We start from the raw sequence: 26,026 nt of genomic DNA on the forward strand, positions 1-26,026 counted from the left end.
AACACTACCGAACCAAGGCACTATAACACCGGTCAAAAGGCACTTAGGACAGCGAGGGAGGTCTGCGCCTCTCTTCCAGGTCCCAAGAGGGCAGTGCAGTGAAGTGCAGCGGTGGCTTATTATTTTGCTGAGCCATGGGGTAAGCCACTCAGACAGGACGGGTTAGACAAACACTTTCCCCCACCCCTCCCTGGGAAACTTGGTGGCTGAAGCAAGGAGCGGCAAAACTGTGAATGCCACATGAGCAGCAGTGGTCACTGCGTCAGCGCCTGCCAAGTGCCGCATTCACAGGGCAGGAGGGCAGGTGGGGGAGGCTGAAAAGGGGGTGTTTTCAAGAGCAGCTGTCTGTGGGAATGAGGAGGAGGAGCCAGGGCGCTGCTGGGCCACTGGGGAGGTGGGCTGGGTTGCTTTAGACTCATTTTTTCCAGGACTGTGGAGGTCAGCGTGACAGGGTTTGACAGCCTTGGAGTCACTGCTGCCAGTCAGACAGCCAGAGAACAGGTGCTGGAGGGCTAGTGGCAGCAGGCCCAGCTGTTGGCTGCTGTGAGGGCGAAGGTTCACGCTGTTATCTCTGCCCTGTGAAAGATGCACCGAGCAGTGATGGGCAGTGCCTCCCGAGCGCTCCAGGCTGCACTGCAGGCTCCTTTCCGGCCACCAGTGCTCCCAGCTCCATGCTATCGCGCAATGTCTTCACACCAGCTGCTGGTGCCACCCCCTGCAGCACTGCAGCAGCCACTGGCCGTTCCAGACAGGCTGCTCCTGGGGCCAGGGCCCTCAAACGTCCCTCCCCGGATCTTGGCTGCAGGAGGCCGACAGCTAATTGGACACCTCCACGAGGAAATGTTCCAGGTGAGGGCTACTCATTCCAAGCCTTTCCTACAATCCCCTGCCCCACCCCGCCCCCACCGCCCTCCCAGCACCGTGCTACCTTAGATAGCAAATGAAACCCAATTCCCCTCACTCCCGACCCGCTTTCCCTGCTTCTGGATTCCAGTCTCACACCCCATCACTCTCTGCATCTCCTAGAATTCAGAAGAGGCTCTGTGCAAATCCCTGGGAGCAGGGGTGTCATTTCTCCTGGCTTGTTTCTGCTCCTGGTGTCAGTGCCTGTCTTGAAATCTTTCCTCTGTGCATGTGCATGTACCTGTGCCCCAGAGTCCACAGTCCAGGCTCACAGGCTTCAGGCCCTTGTAGGCTCACAGACACAGTTCCGATTCCTCCCCAGACACCACTCAGGGGCTGTTCCAAAGCCTATGAGCCTTTCAGTCAATGGAGTTGGATCAAGCTGACAAGCAGTTTGGGGACTGTCTAGGAGACCACCACCCACTGCCTGTCAGATTCCTGGCTGAGCGGCGAATCCCAGCATTTGGAGAAATCAGGGGTAGAAACAAAATCCATCCCATCGCCTCCTCCTGTATTTCCCCGGCAAAGCTCTGCGTGAGTGGAGCCAGCAGGGCCTGGTGTGTATGGCTTAGCTATGGGTGCTGGTCTCTAGCTCATTGGTTTGCTTTCTGAAAGGAGGAGCAGAGTGTCTGTGCAGTTCAGCAAAGTCCTATGGGCACCACCAGCAAGGCTGTGTGCAAAGAGAGGAGCAGGGATCAGTTTCATTGGAAAAGAAATCACTAAAAGCTGCAAGTACACTGAGTTTGCGGCTCAGAGTCACATTCTCTGCCGTTAAGTGACAGCTTTGCTGGGTCACATCGTGAGCTTGGTGATTTCTGCCCACCCTCTGTTTCCTTAGCTGTACTGCGCATATGTCGCCTAGCACAGGGCACTGCCGAGGAGCTGCCTGCTTGCCGTCTGTGTAAGAGTCTCTGGAAGGGGGCAGATGTGAATGTGGGCCCACTCACAGCTGCAGTGTCCTGGTTGCTTCCCTCTGAGCAGTGTCACTGTGTACGGGCGCTGATGCCGGTGCAATTACTCTGTCAAACTCTGAGTGGCTGCTTTAACCCTGCATCTTTTGTGTTCTCCTCAGATCATGGACGAAATCAAGCTGGGGATCCAGTATGCCTTCCAGACCCAGAACCCCCTGACTCTGGCCATTAGTGGGCCCGGCCACTGTGCCATGGAGGCAGCGCTTCTGAACGCGGTGGAGGCTGGAGAGGTGGTGCTGATGGCAGTGAATGGAATCTGGGGGGAGCGTGCAACAGACATCTCCAGGAGACTGAGTATGGGATGTGGCCCCCTTCCCCTTTGCTATCTGAGTCCCCAGTTACAAACAGCTCCAGGCCAGGCCAGGCCAGGCCAGGGGCTAAGCTAGAGTCCTGCTCGCAGTCAGTGGTGCTCAGTGTTGGACAGAAGTGCTGCATCCTGACACCTAGGGCCAAATTCTTCTGTCCACCTCTGGGGTGATCACATGGGGGAGCTGGCATGACTGACAGCTCACCGGGATGCTCACTGCTAAGATACAGGGTGGCCCTGCCCGCTCCACCCTGCCTGGACACTTGGCAGGCCCGAGAGACACTGGGGCCTTCCCTGCCAACTGCCCTGTGAGAGCTCTCGGGCATCAGGGAAGCCGTGGCAAAGGCAGACCTGGTTCTCAAGGGGCTGGCTGCAGACTGGGGAGAAGGCTTGCGGGCACTGAGGGAAGAAGAGGCAAGGCACGATCCACAGAGGCATTTATGCCCCACTTGATTTCAATGGGAGTTAAGCTCTGAGGCTCTGCATGAGTCCTCGCCGACATTGGTGTAATTACACGGAGATAACTGAACCAGTGTCAACTGCTGGTGAAACCCCTCGTGTAGATGCATTGCACCCGTGAAAACCATGAACTAAACATATGCAGCTAAGCCCAGTTGCGAGCCTGGGCAAATTAATGTAGTGCAAATTGTGGACTGCACTGATACAAATCTCATTAAGGGTTTTCTTAGGGCACTTCCAACCTGCTGCAAAACTCCAGTGTAGGGCAGGGTTCACTGAGCAGAAGTAGGTCCAGGGGCCCTACATCATGCAGACCTTTGTGGGCAATGGAGGGGAACTGAACCCACATGGACAGCCTTACAAAGAGCAGACAGCTGATGGACCTGCCACCCTTGCCTTCCTGGGCTAGCATGGGGCCCTTGCATATGGGACCCCAGGGTGAGCCAGGACTGTTTCCGTGAGTTTTCAGTGAGTCAGTTTTAGAGTGCTTGGGCTGTGTAATGCTGACACAGCCTTTATGGGCTCCAAGCTGAGATCCCTGAGTCAAACTCCCTGGCCTGCACAGTACAGGTGACCAGGCCAGATGATCCCTAATGCTTTCTGACCTGTAAGTCTCTGACCCACACACAGAGAAGCTTCTCTTTCCCTTCTTTCTAGTGAACCAGTGGTCGGGGAAGGGGGCAGCTGCCCTGGGACAAGCACATCTGAGTTTAATCAGTGACATGGGAAGGGCTTTTAGCATTTTCCCTTTTTTCAACTGGACAAATTTCCATGAGGCCCAGCTGGACTTTAACAGGCATCTCCACTTTCCAGTTAATACATGACTTATTACAGATCCAGAACAACAGCTCGAAGTTGGTCATGGTCCATCCGCCGATCAGTGGAGGCTGGGAACCATGGCAATCTCACCCTCACCTCTCCACCCACCCCCCTTGATGCTCTATGCCCTCAGCCGGGCTAACTCTCCCCTGTTCATTGCATCAGCACTGCGGTGCTGGCTGCACCGGGTCAAGGTGCCTGTGGGAAACGGTTCCACGCATCCTCTGCCCCACTTCCAAACTACAGCATGGTCTGTCCCTCCTTGCTGAATGTTGGGGCTTCAAAGCCCCTCTCTGATGGAAATGACACTGCACAGCAGGGATTGCTAGGGCATGTCTGCCAGGTGTAGCTCAGGGCACTGACTCTCTCCCGCCCCTTTCAGGAGCTGATGTCCGGCAACTGGTGAAGCCCCCTGGGGAATACTTTGCACTGAAGGAGATCGAGGAGGTGAGTGATGCATGTATCAGAGCAATGGTGGAGGACCTAGACTTCAGTGCATAGGAGCTGGCTAGACCAGCCTGGGTGACTGCAGGCTTCTGGGTCATAAGAGCTGTGTCTACACGTGCACGCTACTTCGAAGTAGCGGCACCAACTTCGAAATAGCGCCCGTCGCGGCTACACGCATCGGGCGCTATTTCGAAGTTAACTTCGACGTTAGGCGGCGAGACGTCGAAGTCGCTAACCTCATGAGGGGATCGGAATAGCGCCCTACTTCGACGTTCAACGTCGAAGTAGGGACCGTGTAGACGATCCGCGTCCCGCAACGTCGAAATTGCTGGGTCCTCCATGGCGGCCATCAGCTGGGGGGTTGAGAGATGCTCTCTCTCCAGCCCCTGCGGGGCTCTATGGTCACCGTGGGCAGCAGCCCTTAGCCCAGGGCTTCTGGCTGCTTCTGCGGCAGCTGGGAATCTATGCTGCAGGCACAGGGTCTGCAACCAGTTGTCAGCTCTGTGTATCTTGTGTTGTTTAGTGCAACTGTGTCTGGGAGGGGCCCTTTAAGGGAGCGGCTTGCTGTTGAGTCCGCCCTGTGACCCTGTCTGCAGCTGTGCCTGGCACCCTTATTTCGATGTGTGCTACTTTGGCGTGTAGACGTACCCTCGCAGCGCCTATTTCGATGTGGTGCCGCGCAACGTCGAAGTTGAACATCGACGTTGCCAGCTCTGGAGGACGTGTAGACATTATTCATCAAAATAGCCTATTTCGATGTTGCTACTGGCTTCACGTGTAGACGTAGCCAAGGAGAGGCAGGAATCCACATGTTGGGTAATGGCCGGCAGTGAAAGCAAGAGCGGGCTTTGCCCAGATGGGAAACCATTCTCAACAGCCCCTGAATTGCATCTGCTGGGCTTACAAGTAGCTGCCTGCCCAGGGGAATCCTGCAGCTTGCCAAGCGGCGTGCGTGCAACTACTCACACTATCAGAGTGCATCTGCAGTGCCTCGGCTCCATGTCCATCTCTGCCCACAGCCCTGGTGAATGCAGGGAAAAAGAACACTCCCCTTGCTCCCGGCCAGTCAGGGGCAAAGTGCATCTCCACTCACCCGCACGTGGGAACCCCGTCCTGCGCTTCTAGAGAGATTGCAAAGGGCTGAGCCACAGCCTGGTGCAATTCCCCCTTGGTGATGAACTAGCCTGACATCTGTTCACTGCCACCCACACGCCCTTTGCTTTGTTTGGGCATGTGTTCCAGGCTAAAGGCTGTCTCCTTGTCTCCTCAGAGGACAGGCACAAGGAACAGAGAGAACAAAACAGGCCCTGTTTGCACTGGGCGCACATGTATTCAACTGCCAGACCATAGAGCCCTTCTCGGCTCCCTAGGATCCCTTCAGTTCCTTACAATGAGACCATTTTCAGGCCGGGCTCCCTCACCCCTAGTGCCCCGAGATGTCGTGTAGGCTTCCAGCAGAATGGGGTGCCAGACACGCCCACAGTCTCCAACAGAGGTAGAGCATTCATCACTGGCTTTGCAACAGCTTCACTCGCTTGTGCTGAGTTAGCACCTTGGTGCTCTCATGGACCAGGACCCCACTGCAGTAGATGAGGTACAAACGCTGCACCCAGAGAGGGATGTAGCTCTGCAGCCTACTAGTACCTATCCCTGGCCACAGCCACAGAAGGTGCAGACCCCTAGCAGTGCCTTTGGAGACAGTGCTGACTCAGTGCTGGGTGGGGTGTGGCAGCAACTCTGCCTCCCTCACTTTCTCCCAGCAGTCACTGGCCCCTGGTCACTTACAGTCTCTTCCCTTTGGGGGCAATACAGAGTCTGACTGACCAGGAGTCCAGCTCAGTGTCAGTAATTCCAAGCCCCGGGGAGCACCCTGAGCTGTTTGCTCCAAGATGTTGCTGGAACCCCAGCCAGCCCACCCACTCCCAGGGCACAGCCCAGTGACCAGGCACCAAACGGGGGAACTGGGCTTTCACAAACCCTCCCTGTCCCCTGGGCTGCTGCCTTGCCCAGCTTGCCTGGAGGCCCTTGCCAGACTCACACGATTTGCTTCCATCTCTCTAGAAATCCAGTGTCCTGCCAGTCTGCCATAGAAGGCCGTTCCCTGCCCATAATCCTTCTGCAGCCCACCCCCGAACTCCTGGGCCCACATGGCCTACTTATCCTCCAGCTGTTGGAGACGGCTAGTCTGCCTGATAACCCCTTAGTGACTGGGGTGGCCAGGCTTTCTGCACCCCAAGAGAGGTGTAGGGATGTATTGGTGTGAGGACTGAGCTGGCTGCCTGTTATCCCCTGCCTTGCAGAGTACAAACAGAAGGGACAAGTCTGCCCATGAAACACTCCTGTTCTCTATCATGGGGGGGTGGGGTCTGCCTGGGCCTCCTCTGCTTAGTTCAGGGGTCTGCAACCAAAATAGCGAGAAGAGCCATTTTTTCAAATTCAGTTACAATATCAATTCTTCAGGAGCTGCAATGGACGTGAATAGGAGACAGTGCTTAACAGATAACGTCAAACCATGCTTTTTGTGATCCCTGTTTTAAGAACAGCGCACACACAATGATTTGTACCAGTTAGAGAGTTGTTACCCTTATTTCCAGGCTTTACCCGCTTCAGCCCCCAGATCTGCCCTCCTATCCCCAAGCTTTACCCCCTTCCTGCAAATCACCTCCCCACTCCCCAGGCTTAACTCCTATCAGCTCCAAACCAGCCCCCACCCCCAGGATTTACCTGCCTGAGACAACTGCCTCTCCCACAGCTCCCCCCGCTGCCTGCGTGTTTATCACAAGGGCTGTTGGAAGGGAAGTGACTGATTTCAGCTGGGAGAAGCCGAAAGCCTAGGGTGGGGGGCAGACACCTTGCAGTGCCCCAAGGTGGGAAGGAGTCACTGTGCCGGGTGCACACCCTGGGCTCCACACAACCGTAGCACACTGCACAGTCCAGCCCCGCTTGTGCAGGTTTGAGCGTGACAGGAGGGTTGAGCAGCCCTTCCCATTGGACAGCAGCTCCCGAATGACTGGGAGGCAGCGCCCTCTCAGCCTCTGCCGTCCAGCGGCTGCCTCACCTTCCATCCTCTTCCCCAGTGCGGCTCTGGCAGGGCAGGCTCGGCCGCACCCCACAATTCTCCTGCCCCCACGTGCACTGTGTGGGTGTCTGCTGGCTTCCTTTTCCAGGGCTCCCACCACCGCTCACTCCACGTGCGGCTCTGGAGGCTGCCTCCACGTAAACAAAAAAACCAAAAGCCCGTTTTAATGGTGGGCTTTGTTTAAGAGGTGGCAGCCTCCAGAGCTCCAAGAGGAGTCAGTGGCGGCAGCACTTGGAGCCATAAGCGGCTCTTTAAAGAGCCACAGGTTGCCAAGCCCTGGCTTAGTTGGTGTATTCAGTTCTCCCTCTCTCTTGCCCTTGTAGGCTCTGGCACAGCACAAGCCCTCACTGTTCTTCATCACCCATGGCGAATCATCTAGCGGGGTGCTTCAGCCCCTGGATGGCATTGGAGAACTCTGCCACAGGTCAGTGGGATCTTGCCATGGGCCCTGCAGGAGACAGACTGTCAGGGGTGTGGATGCCCACAGGAAGGCAGGGATGTCGGGGTGACCACACTTTCTGGCACTAGTGAGCATCAACGCTCTCTAGAAACCATGAAGCTCTGACACCACCGAGTTACCACATCTTCCAAGTGCTGGGAGATCAGCAGGTGGCTCTGGGACAGCCTGGGAAATGCAGCTTTCCGTTGCTCCCTGGCACAGAGATGACACGGCAATAGCAGCAGCACAGGGAGCACTCACCTATAGGTAGCTGGTACTCAGGGGGCTGTGCACTGGTCATGGGAGGGCTCTGCAATGAGGCCAGCACAGCCGCTGTCAGCCAGGTCATTGCCAGGCTAGCTGATACTCAGGGTAACATCATGGCCCCGTGGCAGGGCTGTCTGGGAAGAAGAACAATGCCTCAGGACTAGGTGCTCCGGCTAGGGCTAGGTCTCCCAGGGCAGGGCGACCCAGGCAGGGGTGAAGTTACAGTTGAGACAACTCTCCCATCTATCATTAGGGAACCAAAAGGTAGGGCTTCTGGAGCTGGGGGTCCAATCGACAAGATGGGACCGGGGTTCCAGCACTACAGCTTCAGAGGCGAGGCTCAGTGCTCAAAAAGTGAGCCTCCCTCGGCTCAGCCTAGGGTTCAGGAGGGCAGGGTTCTCCGAACCAGGGCTTGATGGTGCTTTCCAAGCTAGCTGGGCTAGGCCAGCAGTTCTCAGCTGGGACACATGGACCCTAGGGCAAGCAGAGCTCTTCTGGGGTTACATCAGCTCATCAGGATTTTTGCCTATTTTTACGTCAGGCTACATGAAAAGCATCCGGGCAATCAGTACCAACTAAAGTGGCAACACTGGCATGTGTGTGCTGCTCGACGTGCTAGGTGTAAGAGGGGCTGCTACTGCAGGGATCCTTCCTAGCTTCTACACTACCTAGTAAAATGGGCAGGCAGAGGAATCCTCGTTCCCACTCCCTCAACCCAGAGCCTCCTTGACCCCTTCCAGTACCCTGTGTGGCAGAGCCCTCATAATCCCAACTAGGCTGGGCCCAGGAATCCTGAGGGGCTCAACCCCCTCCCCCGCCCGAACCTTGCCTTGGTCACTTAGGGCTGGGGCAGGGTGTCCCCACTCCAGTGCTCTTGCCACACTGAATGCTTCCCTGACCCACTGATCACTGCATTCAGCTCAAAGCAAACCCAGTGTGTTAATCAGCCGTCCCTTTAAAAATAAGGAACAAGCAGGAGCAGTGAAGGGAGAACCCATCAGCTGCTCTGTGGCAGGAGAGGTCTCACACACACAGTGTCTGTCCCTCAGCTTACAGGTCCCTGCCAAGGCTCTGTAAAACCACATGCCTTCAGGCTCTGGATGGCAGGACCCTCCCCTGCGATCAAACCCCCACTCCACCCACACTGCGGTTACAATGCCCCTCCCAGTCTGGCCTGCAAGGACCCTTGGCTGGTGGGGTCTCACTGTGCAGTACGTCTACCAGGTCCTCCCTGGCTCGGCCCCACTGCTCCTGGTCTGGACAGTGTCACTCCCTGCTCCTGCTTCACCTGCAGCAGCAGCAGCAGCAAGGCTGTCTTACTTCCAGCCCCTGGGCTGTCTCTGGCCCTGTGGCTGCAGCCCAGCTCCCCATATTGAGGGGCTCCTGGACTGTATCTGGCCCTGTGGTTGTAGCCCAGCTCCCCGTACTGAGGGGCTCCCTGGACTGTGGCTGGCCCTGTGGCTGCAGCTCAGCTCCCCATACTGAGGGGCTCCCTGGGCTGTATCTGGCCCTGTGGCTGCAACCCAGCTCCCTGTATTGAGGGGCTCCCTGGGCAGTGTCTGGCCTGTGGTAGCAGCCCAGCTTCCTGTACTGAGGGGTCCCTGGGCTGTGTCTGGCCCTGTGGTTGTAGCCCAGCTCCCTGTATTGAGGGGCTCCCTGGGCGGTGTCTGGCCTGTGGTAGCAGCCCAGCTCCCCTTACTGAGGGGTTCCCTGGGCTGTGTCTGGCCCTGTGGTTGTAGCCCAGCTCCCTGTATTGAGGGGCTCCCTGGGCGGTGTCTGGCCTGTGGTAGCAGCCCAGCTCCCCTTAATGAGGGGTTCCCTGGGCTGTGGCTGGCCCTGTGGCTGTAGCCCAGCTCCCCATACTGAGGGGCTCCCTGTGCTGTGTCTGGCCCTGTGGCTGTAGCCCAGCTCCCCATACTGAGGGACTCCATGGGCTGTGTCTGGCCCTGTGGCTGTAGCCCAGCTCCCCATACTGAGGGGCTCCCTGGGCTGTGTCTGGCCCTGTGGCTGTAGCCCAGCTCCCCTTAATGAGGGGTTCCCTGGGCTGTGGCTGGCCCTGTGGCTGTAGCCCAGCTCCCCTTAATGAGGGGTTCCCTGGGCTGTGGCTGGCCCTGTGGCTGTAGCCCAGCTCCCCATACTGAGGCGCTCCCTGGGCTGTGTCTGGCCCTGTGGCTGTAGCCCAGCTCCCCATACTGAGGGGCTCCCTGGGCTGTGGCTGGCCCTGTGGCTGTAGCCCAGCTCCCCGTACTGAGGGACTCCATGGGCTGTGGCTGGCCCTGTGGTAGCAGCCCAGCTCCCCGTACTGAGGGACTCCCTGGGCTGTGGCTGGCCCTGTATCTGTAGCCCAGCTCCCCATACTGAGGGGCTCCCTGGGCTGTGGCTGGCCCTGTGGCTGTAGCCCAGCTCCCCGTACTGAGGGGCTCCCTGGGCTGTGGCTGGCCCTGTGGCTGTAGCCCAGCTCCCTGTACTGAGGGGCTCCCTGGGCTGTGGCTGGCCCTGTGGCTGTAGCCCAGCTCCCCATACTGAGGGGCTCCCTGGGCTGTGTCTGGCCCTGTGGCTGTAGCCCAGCTCCCCGTACTGAGGGGCTCCCTGGGCTGTGGCTGGCCCTGTGGCTGTAGCCCAGCTCCCCATACTGAGGGACTCCATGGGCTGTGGCTGGCCCTGTGGTAGCAGCCCAGCTCCCCGTACTGAGGGGCTCCCTGGGCTGTGGCTGGCCCTGTATCTGTAGCCCAGCTCCCCATACTGAGGGGCTCCCTGGGCTGTGTCTGGCCCTGTGGCTGTAGCCCAGCTCCCTGTACTGAGGGGCTCCCTGGGCTGTGTCTGGCCCTGTGGCTGTAGCCCAGCTCCCCGTACTGAGGGGCTCCCTGGGCTGTGTCTGGCCCTGTGGCTGTAGCCCAGCTCCCCATACTGAGGGGCTCCCTGGGCTGTGTCTGGCCCTGTGGCTGTAGCCCAGCTCCCCATACTGAGGGGTTCCCTGGGCTGTGTCTGGCCCTGTGGCTGTAGCCCAGCTCCCCATACTGAGGGGCTCCCTGGGCTGTGGCTGGCCCTGTGGTAGCAGCCCAGCTCCCTGTACTGAGGCGCTCCCTGGGCTGTGTCTGGCCCTGTGGCTGTAGCCCAGCTCCCCGTACTGAGGGGCTCCCTGGGCTGTGTCTGGCCCTGTGGCTGTAGCCCAGCTCCCTGTACTGAGGCGCTCCCTGGGCTGTGTCTGGCCCTGTGGCTGTAGCCCAGCTCCCCATACTGAGGGGTTCCCTGGGCTGTGTCTGGCCCTGTGGCTGTAGCCCAGCTCCCTGTACTGAGGCGCTCCCTGGGCTGTGTCTGGCCCTGTGGCTGTAGCCCAGCTCCCTGTACTGAGGGGCTCCCTGGGCTGTGTCTGGCCCTGTGGCTGGCACAGCTGCTCCTCACTCAGGTCTCTGCTCTCTCCGTAGCGTAAGGTGGGGGGACGGTCAGTCCCTACTAAAACCCAGGGGGTTGGTTGGGTGCTCCCAGCACTAAAGGGGGAAAGTCCATGAGAGAGCAGGGCCCTGAGGCAGACTGTTCCCAGAGGCCACGCTCCAGGCCAGCCAGACTGACAGGTCCGACAGGCCAATGAGAGAATGAGGAGTCCAGGTCCCGTCCTCCGTGTGAGCTGGGTTTTGGCTGGGTCTCCGTGAGAGAGGAGAGAGACAAGAAGAACCCAAGGGCACAGCTGTGCTGGGGGGCAGCCCTGCGGTGACAGGGCCAGAGACACACACAGCCCAAGGGCACAGCTGTGCTGGGGGGCAGCCCTGCGGTGACAGGGCCAGAGACACACACACAGCCCAAGGGCACAGCTGTGCTGAGGGGCAGCCCTGCGGTGACAGGGCCAGAGACACACACAGCCCAAGGGCACAGCTGTGCTGGGGGGCAGCCCTGCGGTGACAGGGCCAGAGACACACACACCCCAAGGGCACAGCTGTGCTGGGGGGCAGCCCTGCGGTGACAGGGCCAGAGACACACACACAGCCCAAGGGCACAGCTGTGCTGAGGGGCAGCCCTGCAGTGACAGGGCCAGAGACACACACAGCCCAAGGGCACAGCTGTGCTGAGGGGCAGCCCTGCGGTGACAGGGCCAGAGACACACACACACCCCAAGGGCACAGCTGTGCTGGGGGGCAGCCCTGCGGTGACAGGGCCAGAGACACACACACCCCAAGGGCACAGCTGTGCTGGGGGGCAGCCCTGCGGTGACAGGGCCAGAGACACACACAGCCCAAGGGCACAGCTGTGCTGGGGGGCAGCCCTGCGGTGACAGAGCCAGAGACACACACCCCCCAAGGGCACAGCTGTGCTGGGGGGCAGCCCTGCGGTGACAGAGCCAGACACACACACACCCCAAGGGCACAGCTGTGCTGGGGGGCAGCCCTGCGGTGACAGGGCCAGAGACACACACCCCCCAAGGGCACAGCTGTGCTGGGGGGCAGCCCTGCGGTGACAGAGCCAGAGACACACACAGCCCAAGGGCACAGCTGTGCTGGGGGGCAGCCCTGCAGTGACAGGGCCAGAGACACACACAGCCCAAGGGCACAGCTGTGCTGAGGGGCAGCCCTGCAGTGACAGAGCCAGAGACACACACAGCCCAAGGGCACAGCTGTGCTGGGGGGCAGCCCTGCGGTGACAGAGCCAGAGACACACACAGCCCAAGGGCACAGCTGTGCTGAGGGGCAGCCCTGCAGTGACAGGGCCAGAGACACACACAGCCCAAGGGCACAGCTGTGCTGAGGGGCAGCCCTGCAGTAACAGAGCCAGAGACACACACAGCCCAAGGGCACAGCTGTGCTGGGGGGCAGCCCTGCCGTGACAGGGCCAGAGACACACACAGCCCAAGGGCACAGCTGTGCTGGGGGGCAGCCCTGCGGTGAGAAAGCCAGAGACACACACAGCCCAAGGGCACAGCTGTGCTGAGGGGCAGCCCTGCAGTGACAGAGCCAGAGACACACACAGCCCAAGGGCACAGCTGTGCTGAGGGGCAGCCCTGCAGTGAGAAAGCCAGAGACACACACAGCCCAAGGGCACAGCTGTGCTGAGGGGCAGCCCTGCAGAAACAGAGCCAGAGACACACACAGCCCAAGGGCACAGCTGTGCTGAGGGGCAGCCCTGCAGTGAGAAAGCCAGAGACACACACAGCCCAAGGGCACAGCTGTGCTGAGGGGCAGCCCTGCGGTGACAGGGCCAGAGACACACACAGCCCAAGGGCACAGCTGTGCTGAGGGGCAGCCCTGCAGAAACAGAGCCAGAGACACACACAGCCCAAGGGCACAGCTGTGCTGAGGGGCAGCCCTGCAGTGAGAAAGCCAGAGACACACACAGCCCAAGGGCACAGCTGTGCTGAGGGGCAGCCCTGCGGTGACAGAGCCAGAGACACACACAGCCCAAGGGCACAGCTGTGCTGGGGGGCAGCCCTGCGGTGACAGGGCCAGAGACACACACACAGCCCAAGGGCACAGCTTTGCTGGGGGGCAGCCCTGCAGTGACAGGGCCAGAGACACACACAGCCCAAGGGCACAGCTGTGCTGAGCGGCAGCCCTGCAGTGACAGGGCCAGAGACACACACAGCCCAAGGGCACAGCTGTGCTGAGCGGCAGCCCTGCGGTGACAGGGCCAGAGACACACACAGCCCAAGGGCACAGCTGTGCTGGGGGGCAGCCCTGCAGTGACAGGGCCAGAGACACACACAGCCCAAGGGCACAGCTGTGCTGAGGGGCAGCCCTGCAGTGACAGAGCCAGAGACACACACAGCCCAAGGGCACAGCTGTGCTGGGGGGCAGCCCTGCAGAAACAGAGCCAGAGACACACACACCCCAAGGGCACAGCTGTGCTGAGGGGCAGCCCTGCAGTGAGAAAGCCAGAGACACACACAGCCCAAGGGCACAGCTGTGCTGAGGGGCAGCCCTGCAGTGAGAAAGCCAGAGACACACACAGCCCAAGGGCACAGCTGTGCTGAGGGGCAGCCCTGCAGAAACAGAGCCAGAGACACACACAGCCCAAGGGCACAGCTGTGCTGAGGGGCAGCCCTGCAGTGACAGGGCCAGAGACACACACAGTCCAAGGGCACAGCTGTGCTGAGGGGCAGCCCTGCAGTGACAGGGCCAGAGACACACACAGCCCAAGGGCACAGCTGTGCTGAGGGGCAGCCCTGCAGTGAGAAAGCCAGAGATACACACAGCCCAAGGGCACAGCTGTGCTGAGGGGCAGCCCTGCAGAAACAGAGCCAGAGACACACACACCCCAAGGGCACAGCTGTGCTGAGGGGCAGCCCTGCAGTGAGAAAGCCAGAGACACACACAGCCCAAGGGCACAGCTGTGCTGAGGGGCAGCCCTGCGGTGACAGAGCCAGAGACACACACAGGCCAAGGGCACAGCTGTGCTGAGGGGCAGCCCTGCAGAAACAGAGCCAGAGACACACACAGCCCAAGGGCACAGCTGTGCTGAGGGGCAGCCCTGCAGTGACAGGGCCAGAGACACACACAGCCCAAGGGCACAGCTGTGCTGAGGGGCAGCCCTGCAGAAACAGAGCCAGAGACACACACAGCCCAAGGGCACAGCTGTGCTGAGGGGCAGCCCTGCGGTGACAGGGCCAGAGACACACACAGCCCAAGGGCACAGCTGTGCTGGGGGCAGCCCTGCAGTAACAGAGCCAGAGACACACACAGCCCAAGGGCACAGCTGTGCTGAGGGGCAGCCCTGCAGTGACAGGGCCAGAGACACACACAGTCCAAGGGCACAGCTGTGCTGAGGGGCAGCCCTGCAGTGACAGGGCCAGAGACACACACAGCCCAAGGGCACAGCTGTGCTGAGGGGCAGCCCTGCAGTGAGCAAGCCAGAGACACACCCCCCCCAAGGGCACAGCTGTGCTGAGGGGCAGCCCTGCGGTGACAGAGCCAGAGACACACACAGCCCAAGGGCACAGCTGTGCTGAGGGGCAGCCCTGCGGTGACAGAGCCAGAGACACAGACAGCCCAAGGACACAGCTGTGCTGAGGGGCAGCCCTGCGGTGACAGAGCCAGAGACACACACAGCCCAAGGGCACAGCTGTGCTGAGAGGCAGCCCTGCAGTGAGAAAGCCAGAGACACACACACCCCAAGGGCACAGCTGTGCTGAGGGGCAGCCCTGCGGTGACAGAGCCAGAGACACACACAGCCCAAGGACACAGCTGTGCTGAGGGGCAGCCCTGCTGTGACAGGGCCAGAGACAGCCACAGCCCAAGGGCACAGCTGTGCTGAGGGGCAGCCCTGCAGTAACAGAGCCAGAGACACACACAGCCCAAGGGCACAGCTCTGCTGAGGGGCAGCCGTGCAGTGACAGAGCCAGAGACACACACAGCACAAGGGCACAGCTGTGCTGAGGGGCAGCCCTGCAGTGACAGAGCCAGAGACACACACAGCCCAAGGAGCACCGATCTTGTGCTCAGAAGCAGACCTGCAGTGACCAGAGAGCCAAAGGGGTCGGAGAAGCAATGCAAGCAGCTGGAGGCTGGCAAAACAACATAGTCTGCAGCCGGGTGTGGTGAGTAGCTGGGACAGTATAATGCGGGTAAAGGCTCTGGGCAAGGAGACGCCACAGCCAGGAGGCCTTGCAGGCCAGACTTAGAGGGGGATTGTTCCTCCAACTGGGAGAGGGGCCCTGTGACTTAGAGCCTGAAGTCGTGTGATCACTGCCTGAGCAGGTGTGTTCAACCTGCAGCTGCACCCACACTCCCGCATCACAGCCAGGGCCTGAAACAGCACTGTGGAACTTATGCGGAACAGACTGCAAACTCTGCTCATGCTCAGCAGACTGCTGGTTGTGATGTCCCCATTTCTTTCCTTTTAGTCAGTTGCTTTTCAGTAAATTATGTTCACTTTGAACTGTATGTAGTGATCAGTGGCTCAAGAAAGCATCCAGTGTGAAGGGAGAGCACACTGACGCGAGGACACCCTAGCCCCTGCCCTTAGGGATGACAAGATCAAGGGTTAAGCCCCAGGAAACCTGGGCCCAGCCTTACTGGGATTTCAAGGACTCTGTTACTCAGGAGAGTGGAAAGGGAACCCTCAGGGCCAGGGAGGCCATTGGGTAAAGGAAGTGGGAGCAGGGACTCAGATCCTTTCGCTGGTCCATTTCACTGGGGTAGTGTAGAAGGCAGGAAAGTTCTCCACAAGAGCAGGACCATTCCCCAGCTTACATTAGCTCAGCCCCCATCTGTCTGACCTAGACAATGCCAGTAGGACCCCAGGCCTCCTGACCCCCTCGTAAGCCTGCCTTTCCTGTTAATCAGGGTGACCTGGACCACTGGACTCCCCTTTTTGGTGTGGATTTCCCATGGGCCCTTCCCCTTCCTTTTTCGGTGCTGGCAGCTTGCCAACCTACCTGCCCCAATTGTAGTGAGGAGCCCACAGTCCCCTTACACACACACTGAAATGTAAGTACGGTGTTGTAGTGCAATTGATCGGTCTGATAACGAGTTGGTGAAAAAAGCCAGCAGAGGTGACGCTTCCATAGTCTGGTGTCTGGTTTTTAAGAATCCATTTTTAAGAGAGGTGAAGCTTGCGGTGCACAACACAAAGCAGCCCCCTGAAAGGAGAACAGTTGTCTGGGAAGGTAGCGAGCACTGGACTTGGGCTAGGAGTCCAAGCTGCTCCTAGGCCGCTGCTGCAGACTCATGTCCTCTGTAGAGCAGGTGCTGGGAGGTGTGCTGGGTACTCACTGAACAGCACAGGACGATAGCATACCTAGGTCAGGCAAACAGCGTGTTTCTCTTTCGCTGCTGCTCAGCAGCGCTGCGAGAGCTCTTGCACATTTCAGGAGGATCCTGGACAGTCCGTGAGTTGGGGAAGGAATGTCAGGCCATAGAAATGATAAGACTCAGAATGAGTGAGAAACTTCCAGACACCAGTACAAATAGGTTGATGCGTGCTAAGTAATGTCTGCTCTTCCTTTTCCTCTGCTAGGCATAACTGCTTATTGCTGGTGGACTCTGTGGCATCATTAGGTGGAGCTCCCATCTTCATGGACCAACAGGGTAAGGAACAAAGAGCTCATCTCCTTAACTAGAGTATTCACCAGCCCCATACGATAAATGGGAAGGAATGTATCCAAGGGGTAGCTGTGCTAGTTGAGTCCTTGCAACAGGGGAGGCTGGGGAGAGGGTAACTGTGATCATTTTCAAAGCCAGAGCTCCTGGGCCATTCCAGATGGTGGGGAAAAGATCACAGATTTATCCTGACCCATAACCCCACATCATTCTCTAGAGTGATTCCTACTGGGAGAAAGTGGGAAGATGAGACCTTCCACTGCTGGCACTCTCCAGGTTTGGGTTAGGCTTCAGAGGGTTGGGCTGCCCATGCTAGGGTTAGCATGCCCAAAGGGAGGAAACCTTGGGGTAACACTAATGTGCCCTGTGGTTGGGATGCCTCGGGCAGAGGAACAATTCCAGAGGATCAGGCTCCCAAGCTAGGACTAGGTTTCCACAGGCAGAGTGACCCAGGCATGAGTTGAGGTTACAGTTCAGACAGATCTCCCAGCTATGGTTAGGGAACCAAAGTGTAGGGTTCAAAGGGTGAGGCCCTGCAGGATAGCACTAGTGATAGCATGTCAGTTGCATGGGTTGGGGTTAGTGCTCCAAAGGGTAGGTCTCCCTGGGCTTAGCTTAGGGTTTAGAGAACAGGACTCCATGAGTGGTGATGAGGGTCTCTCATGCAGAGTTCAGGTTCCAGAGGGTCGGGTATCCTGGGCTTCGCTTAGGGTTGCATAGGTTAAGGCTAAGAGAGTAGGGGCAGAGTCTCTTTTCTACACTGAACAATCTCTGTCTTTTTAAACTCCCTTCTTTTGGAAGCTGTCCCATCCCCCTCCTCATTTTTTCACCCTTGGCTGCATCTTCTCCATTTCTAATATATCTTTGCTGTGATGGGGACACCAGCACTCCACTCAGTATTCAAGAGGGAGCTGTACTATGGATTTATACAGGGATATTGAGGTATTTTCTGTCTTCTTGTCTATCCCTTCCTAATGGTTCCTAACACATTGCTAGCTTTTTTGACTGCCACTGCACATGAAGCAGATGCTTTCAGAGAACTAGCCATGATTCCCAAATCTCTTTCTGGAGTATGTATTGTTGAAATTATGCTTTCTAATGTGCGTTACTTTGCATTTACCAACTTTTAATGTCATGCCCAGTTTTGTGAGATCCCTTTGTAGCTGTTCTCAGTCAGCTTTGGACTTAACTATCTTTAGCAATTTTATATCATCTGCAAATTTTGACACCTCACTGTTTACCCCTTTTTCCAAATTATGTATGACTATGTTGAACAGCCCTGATCCCAATACAGACCCGAGGGGAACTCCCTTATGTACCTTTCTCCATTGCGAGAGAAATTCAGGTATCAAACCTTCAACCCAAAGCCTGAGCAAATGTAGTCAGGACTGTAAATCCTCATAGTTTGTGTTCCCAACGAGCCTTAACTGTCATCAAGGGGCCTATGAGTAGTTTATCATGTCACTGTGGCTCGGTAGGGATTCTGTCTTCTGGTGTGGTTTCTATCCACGTTCAGGAGTCGTCTGAGCCAGAGCATAGGGTGAGTAAGAGGCACCAGGGGGACAGTAATTCCCATCTACCTGTAGGATATGGATTATGGGTTGAGTGCAGTGATTTGTGCATTACACGGGCTGGCCTGGCTGGCTGACAATGGAATAGTTGTTCTAAGGTAATGTGGGCGAAATGTGAAATGAGACATCCTTGTGTCCTGGGCTGAAGTGCGGGAAGGTTTGTGCTGGAGCTGCTGGCCGATTTGGAATGAGCTGGGAGGCATTTTGGAGGAGTTATTTGGCACAGAGTGGGGCAGCTAGTGGAAAGTGAGCTGCTAGTCAGGACTGGAAGGTGATGTCGCTGCCTTCCTTGCTGGGTCTCTAACACACTACTTTCCTTTTCACACAGGTATTGACATCTTGTACTCTGGATCTCAGAAAGTTTTGAATGCTCCCCCTGGCAGTGCCCCTATCTCCTTCAGTGAGCGAGCCAGGTGAGGACTGCATGGTTGTCCCTGTAGATCGTGACAGCACTGGGCCAGAGAGAGGTGCTCATGAACACAACACTGGGGCAGGGCAGGCTACCCACCAAGTGACTCAGGCCCATAGAGGCTCAGAAGCACTTACACAGGTGAACAATGTCCATGAAAGAGGAGAAAAGTGGCCAGATGTGACCCTCAGTTACTCGTGTGCAAGTCCAGCCCAAGATGTTCAAGCACCTGGCAATCTCCCCTCTCCCAGGGACTGAGCTCACTGATTCCTAGAAGTACAGCTGGGTGACCACTCAGCCCCACCATTAGCTGTCATCCCTGGGGCAGAGCTGCTGGAATCTAGGAGCCCATTGTGTGAGTCAGTGCCACACTGCAGGAGGAAGGGTGGCAGGTGCTCAGGCTCTATGTCATATGCAGTGGCGTGTAAAACTGCTCCTGACCTGAGAACCTCCAGTGAAATTTCCCCAGCAACCCTGGTGTGTCAGAGCGATTCAGCAGACAGGAGTCCTCTGCACCCGCAGCCAGTTCAAGCTGCAGGAAGCCAGGCACTATCTCCCTGGGTCTGTTCTGGCCAGGGCAGTGGCTGCATCTCAGCTCTGGGGCACTCAGCTCACCATTAGCTCACCATTCCCAGCTCACCATTACCTCTCAGCCATGGGGCATTTAGCTCACATTTAGCTCACCATTACCTCTCAGCCATAGGGCACTCAGCTCACCATTACCTCTCAGCCATGGGGCACTTAGCTCACCATTCCCAGTTCACCATTACCTCTCAGCCATGGGGCACTCAGCTCATCTTTAGCTCACCAATCTCACATCACCATTACCTCTCAGCCATGGGGCATTCAGCTCATTTTTAGCTCACCATTCCCAGCTCACCATTAGCTCTCAGCCATGGGGCATTTAGCTCACCGTTAGCTCACCATTCCAGCTCACCATTATTTCTCAGCCAAGGGGCATTCATCTCAACATTAGTTCAACATTAGCTCTCAGCCGTGGTGCACTCAGATCACCATTAGGTCACCATTAGCTAACCTGTCTGATCACTCAGCCCTGGAGGGGCTCTGTGAATGCCTGAGAGGCACCCAAGCACCCTCCACCTTCTTAGCCAGTGGGAGAATGCTTGCCTAGTTGACAATAACCACACCTAGCTCCCAACTAGTGCTTGCCTTGGCAAAGCACAAAGTGCCTTACAGGAGTGCAGTAGGTTTGTCCCCATTTTACAGGAGGGGAGACTGAGGCACTGAGCAGTCTGGAGTATCTGTGTGGTGCACACAGTGGAAAAACAAAACAGAGGTTCTGGCTGGAGAGCAGAGCTCCTTGGGTCAGCAATTTAGCTTGTTCATTTCTCTCTTGTCAGGAAGAAGATTTTCAGCAGGAAGACAAAGCTACCTTCCTTCTTCCTGGACATGGGCTGGCTAGCCAATTACTGGGGCTGCGACCACAAGCCCAGAATGTGAGGAGCGAGTTTGGGGGTGTGCAGGAAGCAGCCCTCTGACTGGGGGTTCAACACATCATGACCCGAGTCCACACCAACTTTCATCCAAATTACAAAGTGTTTCTACCTTGGGCCAAATTGAAATCCCACCCAAATCCCATGTGAAGCCACCAGCTGGATACTGCCCCATGCTAACATCTGTTCTCACCTCCCGTCATTACCTGCCTCTCATCTAACCTCTCACTTGGTCTTAGCCCCCCATATCCATCCTCTGCCTACTTCAGAGATGATTAGCATTCTTCCCTTGACCTAACTCATGCGCCACCCCATCACCTTCAAGAGGGTGGGTGAACCAACAGATAGAGCATTCTTCACGCCTAGCACCAATGTACAAGATCCTGCTACCCACATCCATGGCACTGGCAGGCTCAAGGCTGCTGCCTATTCTTCCTGCAGCCCAACTTCTGGCATCAATGTAATGACCTCTCTGCAGTCCTTTTTCCCTGCCGTGGTGAGAAAGAAGGAGGCAGTCAGGTTGAAGTGTGGGGTCATTGGTGGCTTAGCCTCCAGGGTCTGTCTGGGTGTCAGTATGATTTGATCCAGTAACATATGTAGTTGGTGTGGTCAGAAGCCCTTACCCAGCCTGCCATGTGTGTTTTACAGATACCATCATACTGCGCCAATCAATAGCTTCTTCAGCCTGCGGGAGGGGTTGGCCATCCTGGCTGAACAGGTGAGCAATGGCAGGGGACACCTGGGCCAGGCAGGATGGGGAAAGGTGGAGAGAAAGAGCAGGAGCACAGAAATGACACCAGGAAGGTAGTTGGCTGCCACGATTGATATTTAGAAATGCAGTTGAAGACAACATTGGTATGAATGTACAGCCTCATTTTTAAAAGTGTGTAGGAGCTTAAAATATGGCAACAGAGGCTAGGTGGGATTTCCAAATGGAGTTAGGAACCTATCTGTCTCGGTAGGCATCTAATTGCCTTTAAAAACCTGCCCTTGTTGCTTGTGGAAGAAACCAGCTGGGCAGCCCTCGAGGCCAAAGTCCTTACTTAGAGCACAGGGTGAGCAGCTTCCATGCAAACCTCTCCAAACTGTGTGTCCAGACCCTGGCCTGGAGGGGTCTCCAAACAAGCAACAGATGAGTGTAGTCTCCACAGCTGTTCAGTCCTGGCCTGTTGCTGGGCCTGCCAGGTGGAAGACTGATCTTGGGTGAGCTGATTTTGTGATGGAAACATGCCAAGGACTAGGCTTGGTTTGTGTGGCCATCGAGCAGCCACCAGCTGGTTACATACTGTGGGTAGGTGGGAACTGGTGTGTGAGAGGTGAGAGGTCCCATCGTGGGTCACCTGAGCTTTCATCTCCCCATGGAGATGAAAGGTTACAATTGACATATCTGAGCCAGGGTGTGTGTCTGCCTCTCATATGCCTGGCCCTGGGGCAGCCACCTCCTGGCTAATGGCTTTGCTCTTCTCCCCATTGGACCAGGGACTGGAGAACTCCTGGAAGCTTCACAAGGAGACCAGTCTCTACCTATATGCTGGGCTGCAGCAGCTGGGTCTCCAGCTCTTTGTGAAGGAGGAGGTAGGGCTTCACTGCTGGAGGTAACTGGCTTTGGTGGAGTGACAGTCCAGATGAAGTGTCATCTCACTGGGCTACAGAGAAAGAGACCTAAGGGGATAGTTTGGGATGGATGAGGCCAGATCCGCAGTTGGTGTAAGCCTGTGTATCTCCACTGACTTCAGCAGGGCTGCTCCAAGTGACACCAGCTGGTGAGCTTGTCCAGCTCTAAATGCCTCAGGCGATTTCATGCCCTGAGAGATTCCCAGCTGAGCCAGGATGAAAAAGCTGGATCCTCCCACCGAAGGAGTCCGTGTCCCAAGGGAGCGAGGCACAGTGAGGCGCTGACAGGTGGGAGGAGACGAGGACTGTGGGCACATGTCCAGAGACTTTCTGCATGGGTCTGATCCTGCATCTGTTTTCCAGGAGGCGCGGCTCCCAACCATCACCACTTTTGTGTTGCCCGAGGGATATGACTTGAAAGAGGTCATTGCCTTTATCATGAGAAAACATGCAATTGAGATCTCAGGGGGCCTGGGACCATCAGCAGGGAAGGTGGGTACAAGCTGCAGTGAAGTTTGAATGCTGAACTTCTCAGGGGTTAGCCAGGTGCTTTAACTTGCTACAAACACTCCTACAGCTCACAGCAGATCACAGGCCAAGTTCTTTTCTCCATTCCCTCCATGTAGCTCTAGAGCAGCTTCCCGCATGTGACCGGAATGATATGGACAGCTCACCCTAGCAGTACATTGTATGTGTTCTAAGCATCCAGCCAAGAACTTGCTTTGAGTCTAATAGTGCCACCAGCCTCCTGCCTTGCTCCTTAATCAGAACCTCAGGATCTATGGCCCACAAGGGAACTCCCAGCCTGGTATCAGGAAGGTACCAAATGAGCTGGTTTCTTTGACAGAAATGGGTCCTTTCACCTGGGGCCAGGGGTGCTCTGGCCTCTGAGGAGTTCCCCAAACGAGTGTTTGCTGTTGCTGCATCCCAGTGATTTTCAGCAGTAGTCTGGATAGCCTTGTGAAGAATAGAGTCCAGGAGGTGTGCTGTGCCTCCAGCCCATCCCAACATTGACTCTTTTTCAACGAGATCCCTGGGGCCGTCCCTAGAGAACGCAGATCCAGGCTGAAACTAACCACTGCCTCTGGTCTTCCAGCCCTGAGATCTGGCCACAAGCACACTTGGAGAAAAAGCTCTCTGGAGACAAGGCTGGGCATGCTGTACCCTGACAGCCACTTGAGTCACAAGGAACCTGGAGCAGGGCTTGCCACCCTCCCCGAGCTAGCCACACTGATACAAATGAATTCTGCCTCAGTTTACCTCAAGATCCCATGAGCTTACTGAGTTTCTCCTCTTCTTCGCCTTGCTGCTGCTTCTTACCCTCCTTTCTCAACTGCTGCCAGGGCCTCTGTAGAGGTTGGGTGCCCATCATCCAGGTGGACTAGACCCAATTCCCCTTGAAGGGGCCAGTTGCTCTTTGAGGGAACTCTAACGTGCAAGGCTGTTTACTTAGGGGCTGCAATAACAAACAGCCTTCCCTCCCCGCAACACTACTGTGTGGTAGAAAGGGTGTGGCAGAATAAGTGTGTGTAAAAATGTGTAGCATTTCTAGAGAATGGAATTGCCTGTAAACGAATTTGCATAAGAAAATTTCTGAGGAGAGGAACTTCATTGCTTTTTCCATGCTTTCCTTGTTCGTGTTAATGAACACAAATTCAAAAAGGATACCCAAGACAGAGCTGCAGGGAAGAGTCCTTTTCCATAGGACTTGCTAACCACAGTTGTTACCCTAAACCAGAAGAGATGCAGAAGAAGACAGAATGGGGAAGGTCAGAAGTGATCATTAGAGGAGGGGGGAGTTCCAGAAACTGCTTGATGTTTAATCTGGCTTTACGTCTCGTGCTCTGAACAGTTTTCCCAAGCCTGAGTTGAGAGCCTAACTGACTCTGGCTTGGGCATAACCCCTGCGAGACTGAGCTTGCATACTCAGAGGGAAAATTGTCTGAGCCAAGCTCTTTCTTGCAGGTGAGGAGGAACTCTAGACTGACTATTGATTTCTTATTTGAAGATCTGTTCCTTATTGGAGGCATGATCCAACTCCTACTGAAATCAATAAAAAGACCCCTGTTGTTGTCATTGGGAACTGGATCAGTCTGGGTCAATCTGTGAGGAGGTACTTTTAGGTACTGTGAGGAATAGTAAAACATGATACAAGGGCAGGAATAAAGTGCTGGGAAGGGCAACTCTGTACAAAAGAGCTTTGTTTTAGTTTTTCACACCGTGTGATTTAGTATTACTAACTGGGGTGACCCCCTTGGAGGAGCTCAAGCACAGATTTGCTCCCTAGTGTATATTACCTTTGCCAGGTTGGCCAGCAGAGCTAAAGCTGGTGCCACCAAAGACAACTTCCTGTGTTTTTATTGTGCTTGTTTCTGTTTGTGGAGACACACCTGCCTATATCATAGTGCTGAGAGGGACTTGGAGAGGTCATCAAGTCCAGTCCCTTGCTCTCACAGCAGGACCTGTCACTATCCCTGACTGATTTTTTTTAAATCTGTTTGCCCCAGATCCCTTAACTGGCCCCCTCAAGGATTGGGCTCACAACCCAGGGTTTAGTAGGCCAATGCTCAAACCACTGTGGTACCCCATCCCCTACTGCTGAGTGCCTTCTGCAGCACAGACTACTGCAGCCCAGCTGTGAAGGGAGCTTGACACCATCCCCATTTCCTACCGTTTTACTCCTCCTTTGCCTTCCCTTTGCACAGGCATAAGTGACCATACATGATGCAGGGCACTGGAGAATTGGGCCCATTGCATGGGAGGCATGTCAGAAGTCACTGGCTGTTAAGTGCACGGTTCTCACAACCCGCATGAGCCTTGACCCCTGTGCGGATGTGCAATGTGGCGTCACCGGGCTGATCCTGGAGAAATAATTTGATCTCGTTAACATTTACTTATCTCCACTGGGTTTCTTTTTCTCTCAATTTCAGGTTCTTCGAATAGGGCTCATGGGCTATAATTCCACCAAATTCAATGTGGACCGAGTCCTTCATGCCCTGAAAGATGCCCTCCAGCACTGCCACAGGAACAAGCTGTGAGCTGCTCTTTGTGCAATGGCAGATGCAAGCACAGAGAGATCATTTCCGACCCTGCTCATGCCCCTGTCTCCTCCCGAACTCAAGCAGAAGGCTGAAGTGGGGGAAGTGCCTGCATTTCCCTCCTGTCTGTTGTGCCCAGAGGAATAGAAAAGATGCCAGACCAGCTGCAGCACCCTCCCCGGGGAGGGGTGGGGTGTAATGAACCACACCGCATCCCAGGAGCCCTGCGCCATAGGAATTGACTGCAGCCTCAGGAGGATCTGCACATGGATAGTCAGAGGTTTTGCTTTATTGCTGAATGATCAGAATGTGCTGGGGGCAGTGTGGGAGTGACAGCTCAGAGTGGGGCGGTGATGGGGGGAGGAGGCTGGGGCAGAAGGATATATGAGGGGAGGCATAAAGACTTCCAGCTTGTTGCCAACTGCAGAACGTTAGAGCTGCTTGGCCCGCTCTCGTAGCCAAAGCCGGGAATTTGTGAGAGGAAGTGTCCTGCAGAAGCAACCCACTCCCCTCCCGGACCTTGATCTGGTCCCAGTCAGGGGCGGCCCTGGACTCAGGAGGACAGAGAGAAGGGGTGGGGAGCACTGGAAACAAGTGGAACCTGAACCTGTGCCAGTGGATGGTAGCGGTTCTGAGGGGCACCTGCCTAGCCATGACAGCCAGGCCCGAGAGACAAGCCCCAAGCTGACCCCTGCTCTCCTCAGCTGGGCCCCGTCTCCTCCTACACCTCCTCTCGCAGCCTGCCCTCTGTCAGGACAGCAGGCCCACAGGCATGTGCTGAGTGCCCAGGCTGGCCTGGGGCTTGGCCCTGCCCTCTCTGCCTGCTCTGTTCATACCTGCCCTCCCGCACAACAGCTTCATGCCCCCTGCTGCACACTGACTCGCAGGCCCCAGGAGCCCTGGGATCAAGGCTTCATGTCCCTCCTCCTCCTCCTCCTCGTCTGCCTCATCCTCCTCTCAGCATACGCACAGCAGCCTGGAGGAGCTCACCATCCTGCCTACAGAGCTCTCACAAACAGGTGTTGCAACCAGTCAGGACCCTTCAACAGCCATACAGAAACGTGTGCTATGTACATATGTGAATTCACCGGTGCAAGGCCGTGACTCTGGAATAGCTCACGCTGCATTAATAAACAGTGACATGCGGCACAGCACAGCTGGTGAGTGGCTCTGCTTGCTACAGAGCAGCACACTGCCCTGCAGGAGACACAGCACATGTGGCC

The 26,026-nt window shown here is 56.5% G+C and overlaps 1 protein-coding gene across 1 annotated transcript; it reads left to right on the plus strand.

The window, feature by feature from the left end:
- Positions 1 to 505: 505 nt before the first annotated feature.
- AGXT (alanine--glyoxylate aminotransferase) lies at positions 506 to 25,946 on the plus strand. The gene is made up of 11 exons (XM_075004104.1): positions 506 to 849; positions 1,976 to 2,168; positions 3,842 to 3,906; positions 7,309 to 7,409; positions 16,635 to 16,705; positions 18,617 to 18,701; positions 20,059 to 20,154; positions 20,800 to 20,869; positions 21,631 to 21,726; positions 22,129 to 22,257; positions 24,696 to 25,946. Exons 1-11 carry the CDS (start codon positions 586 to 588, stop codon positions 24,801 to 24,803), a joined length of 1,278 nt encoding a protein of 425 aa, XP_074860205.1. The 5' UTR covers positions 506 to 585; the 3' UTR covers positions 24,804 to 25,946.
- The last annotated feature ends 80 nt before the right edge of the window (positions 25,947 to 26,026 follow it).

This window comes from Carettochelys insculpta, chromosome 10 (assembly GCF_033958435.1).
Source record: "Carettochelys insculpta isolate YL-2023 chromosome 10, ASM3395843v1, whole genome shotgun sequence".
Lineage (NCBI taxonomy): Eukaryota > Metazoa > Chordata > Testudines > Carettochelyidae > Carettochelys > Carettochelys insculpta.

Bases quoted from the DNA above. Each gene is read 5' to 3' on its own strand.
- AGXT (XM_075004104.1), top strand. From the start codon at position 586: ATGCACCGAGCAGTGATGGGCAGTGCCTCCCGAGCGCTCCAGGCTGCA. The intron at 3,907-7,308 runs GTGAGTGATGCA...TTGCCCTTGTAG, and splicing joins CACTGAAGGAGATCGAGGAG to GCTCTGGCACAGCACAAGCC. The intron at 20,155-20,799 runs GTGAGGAGCGAG...TGTGTTTTACAG, and splicing joins TGCGACCACAAGCCCAGAAT to ATACCATCATACTGCGCCAA.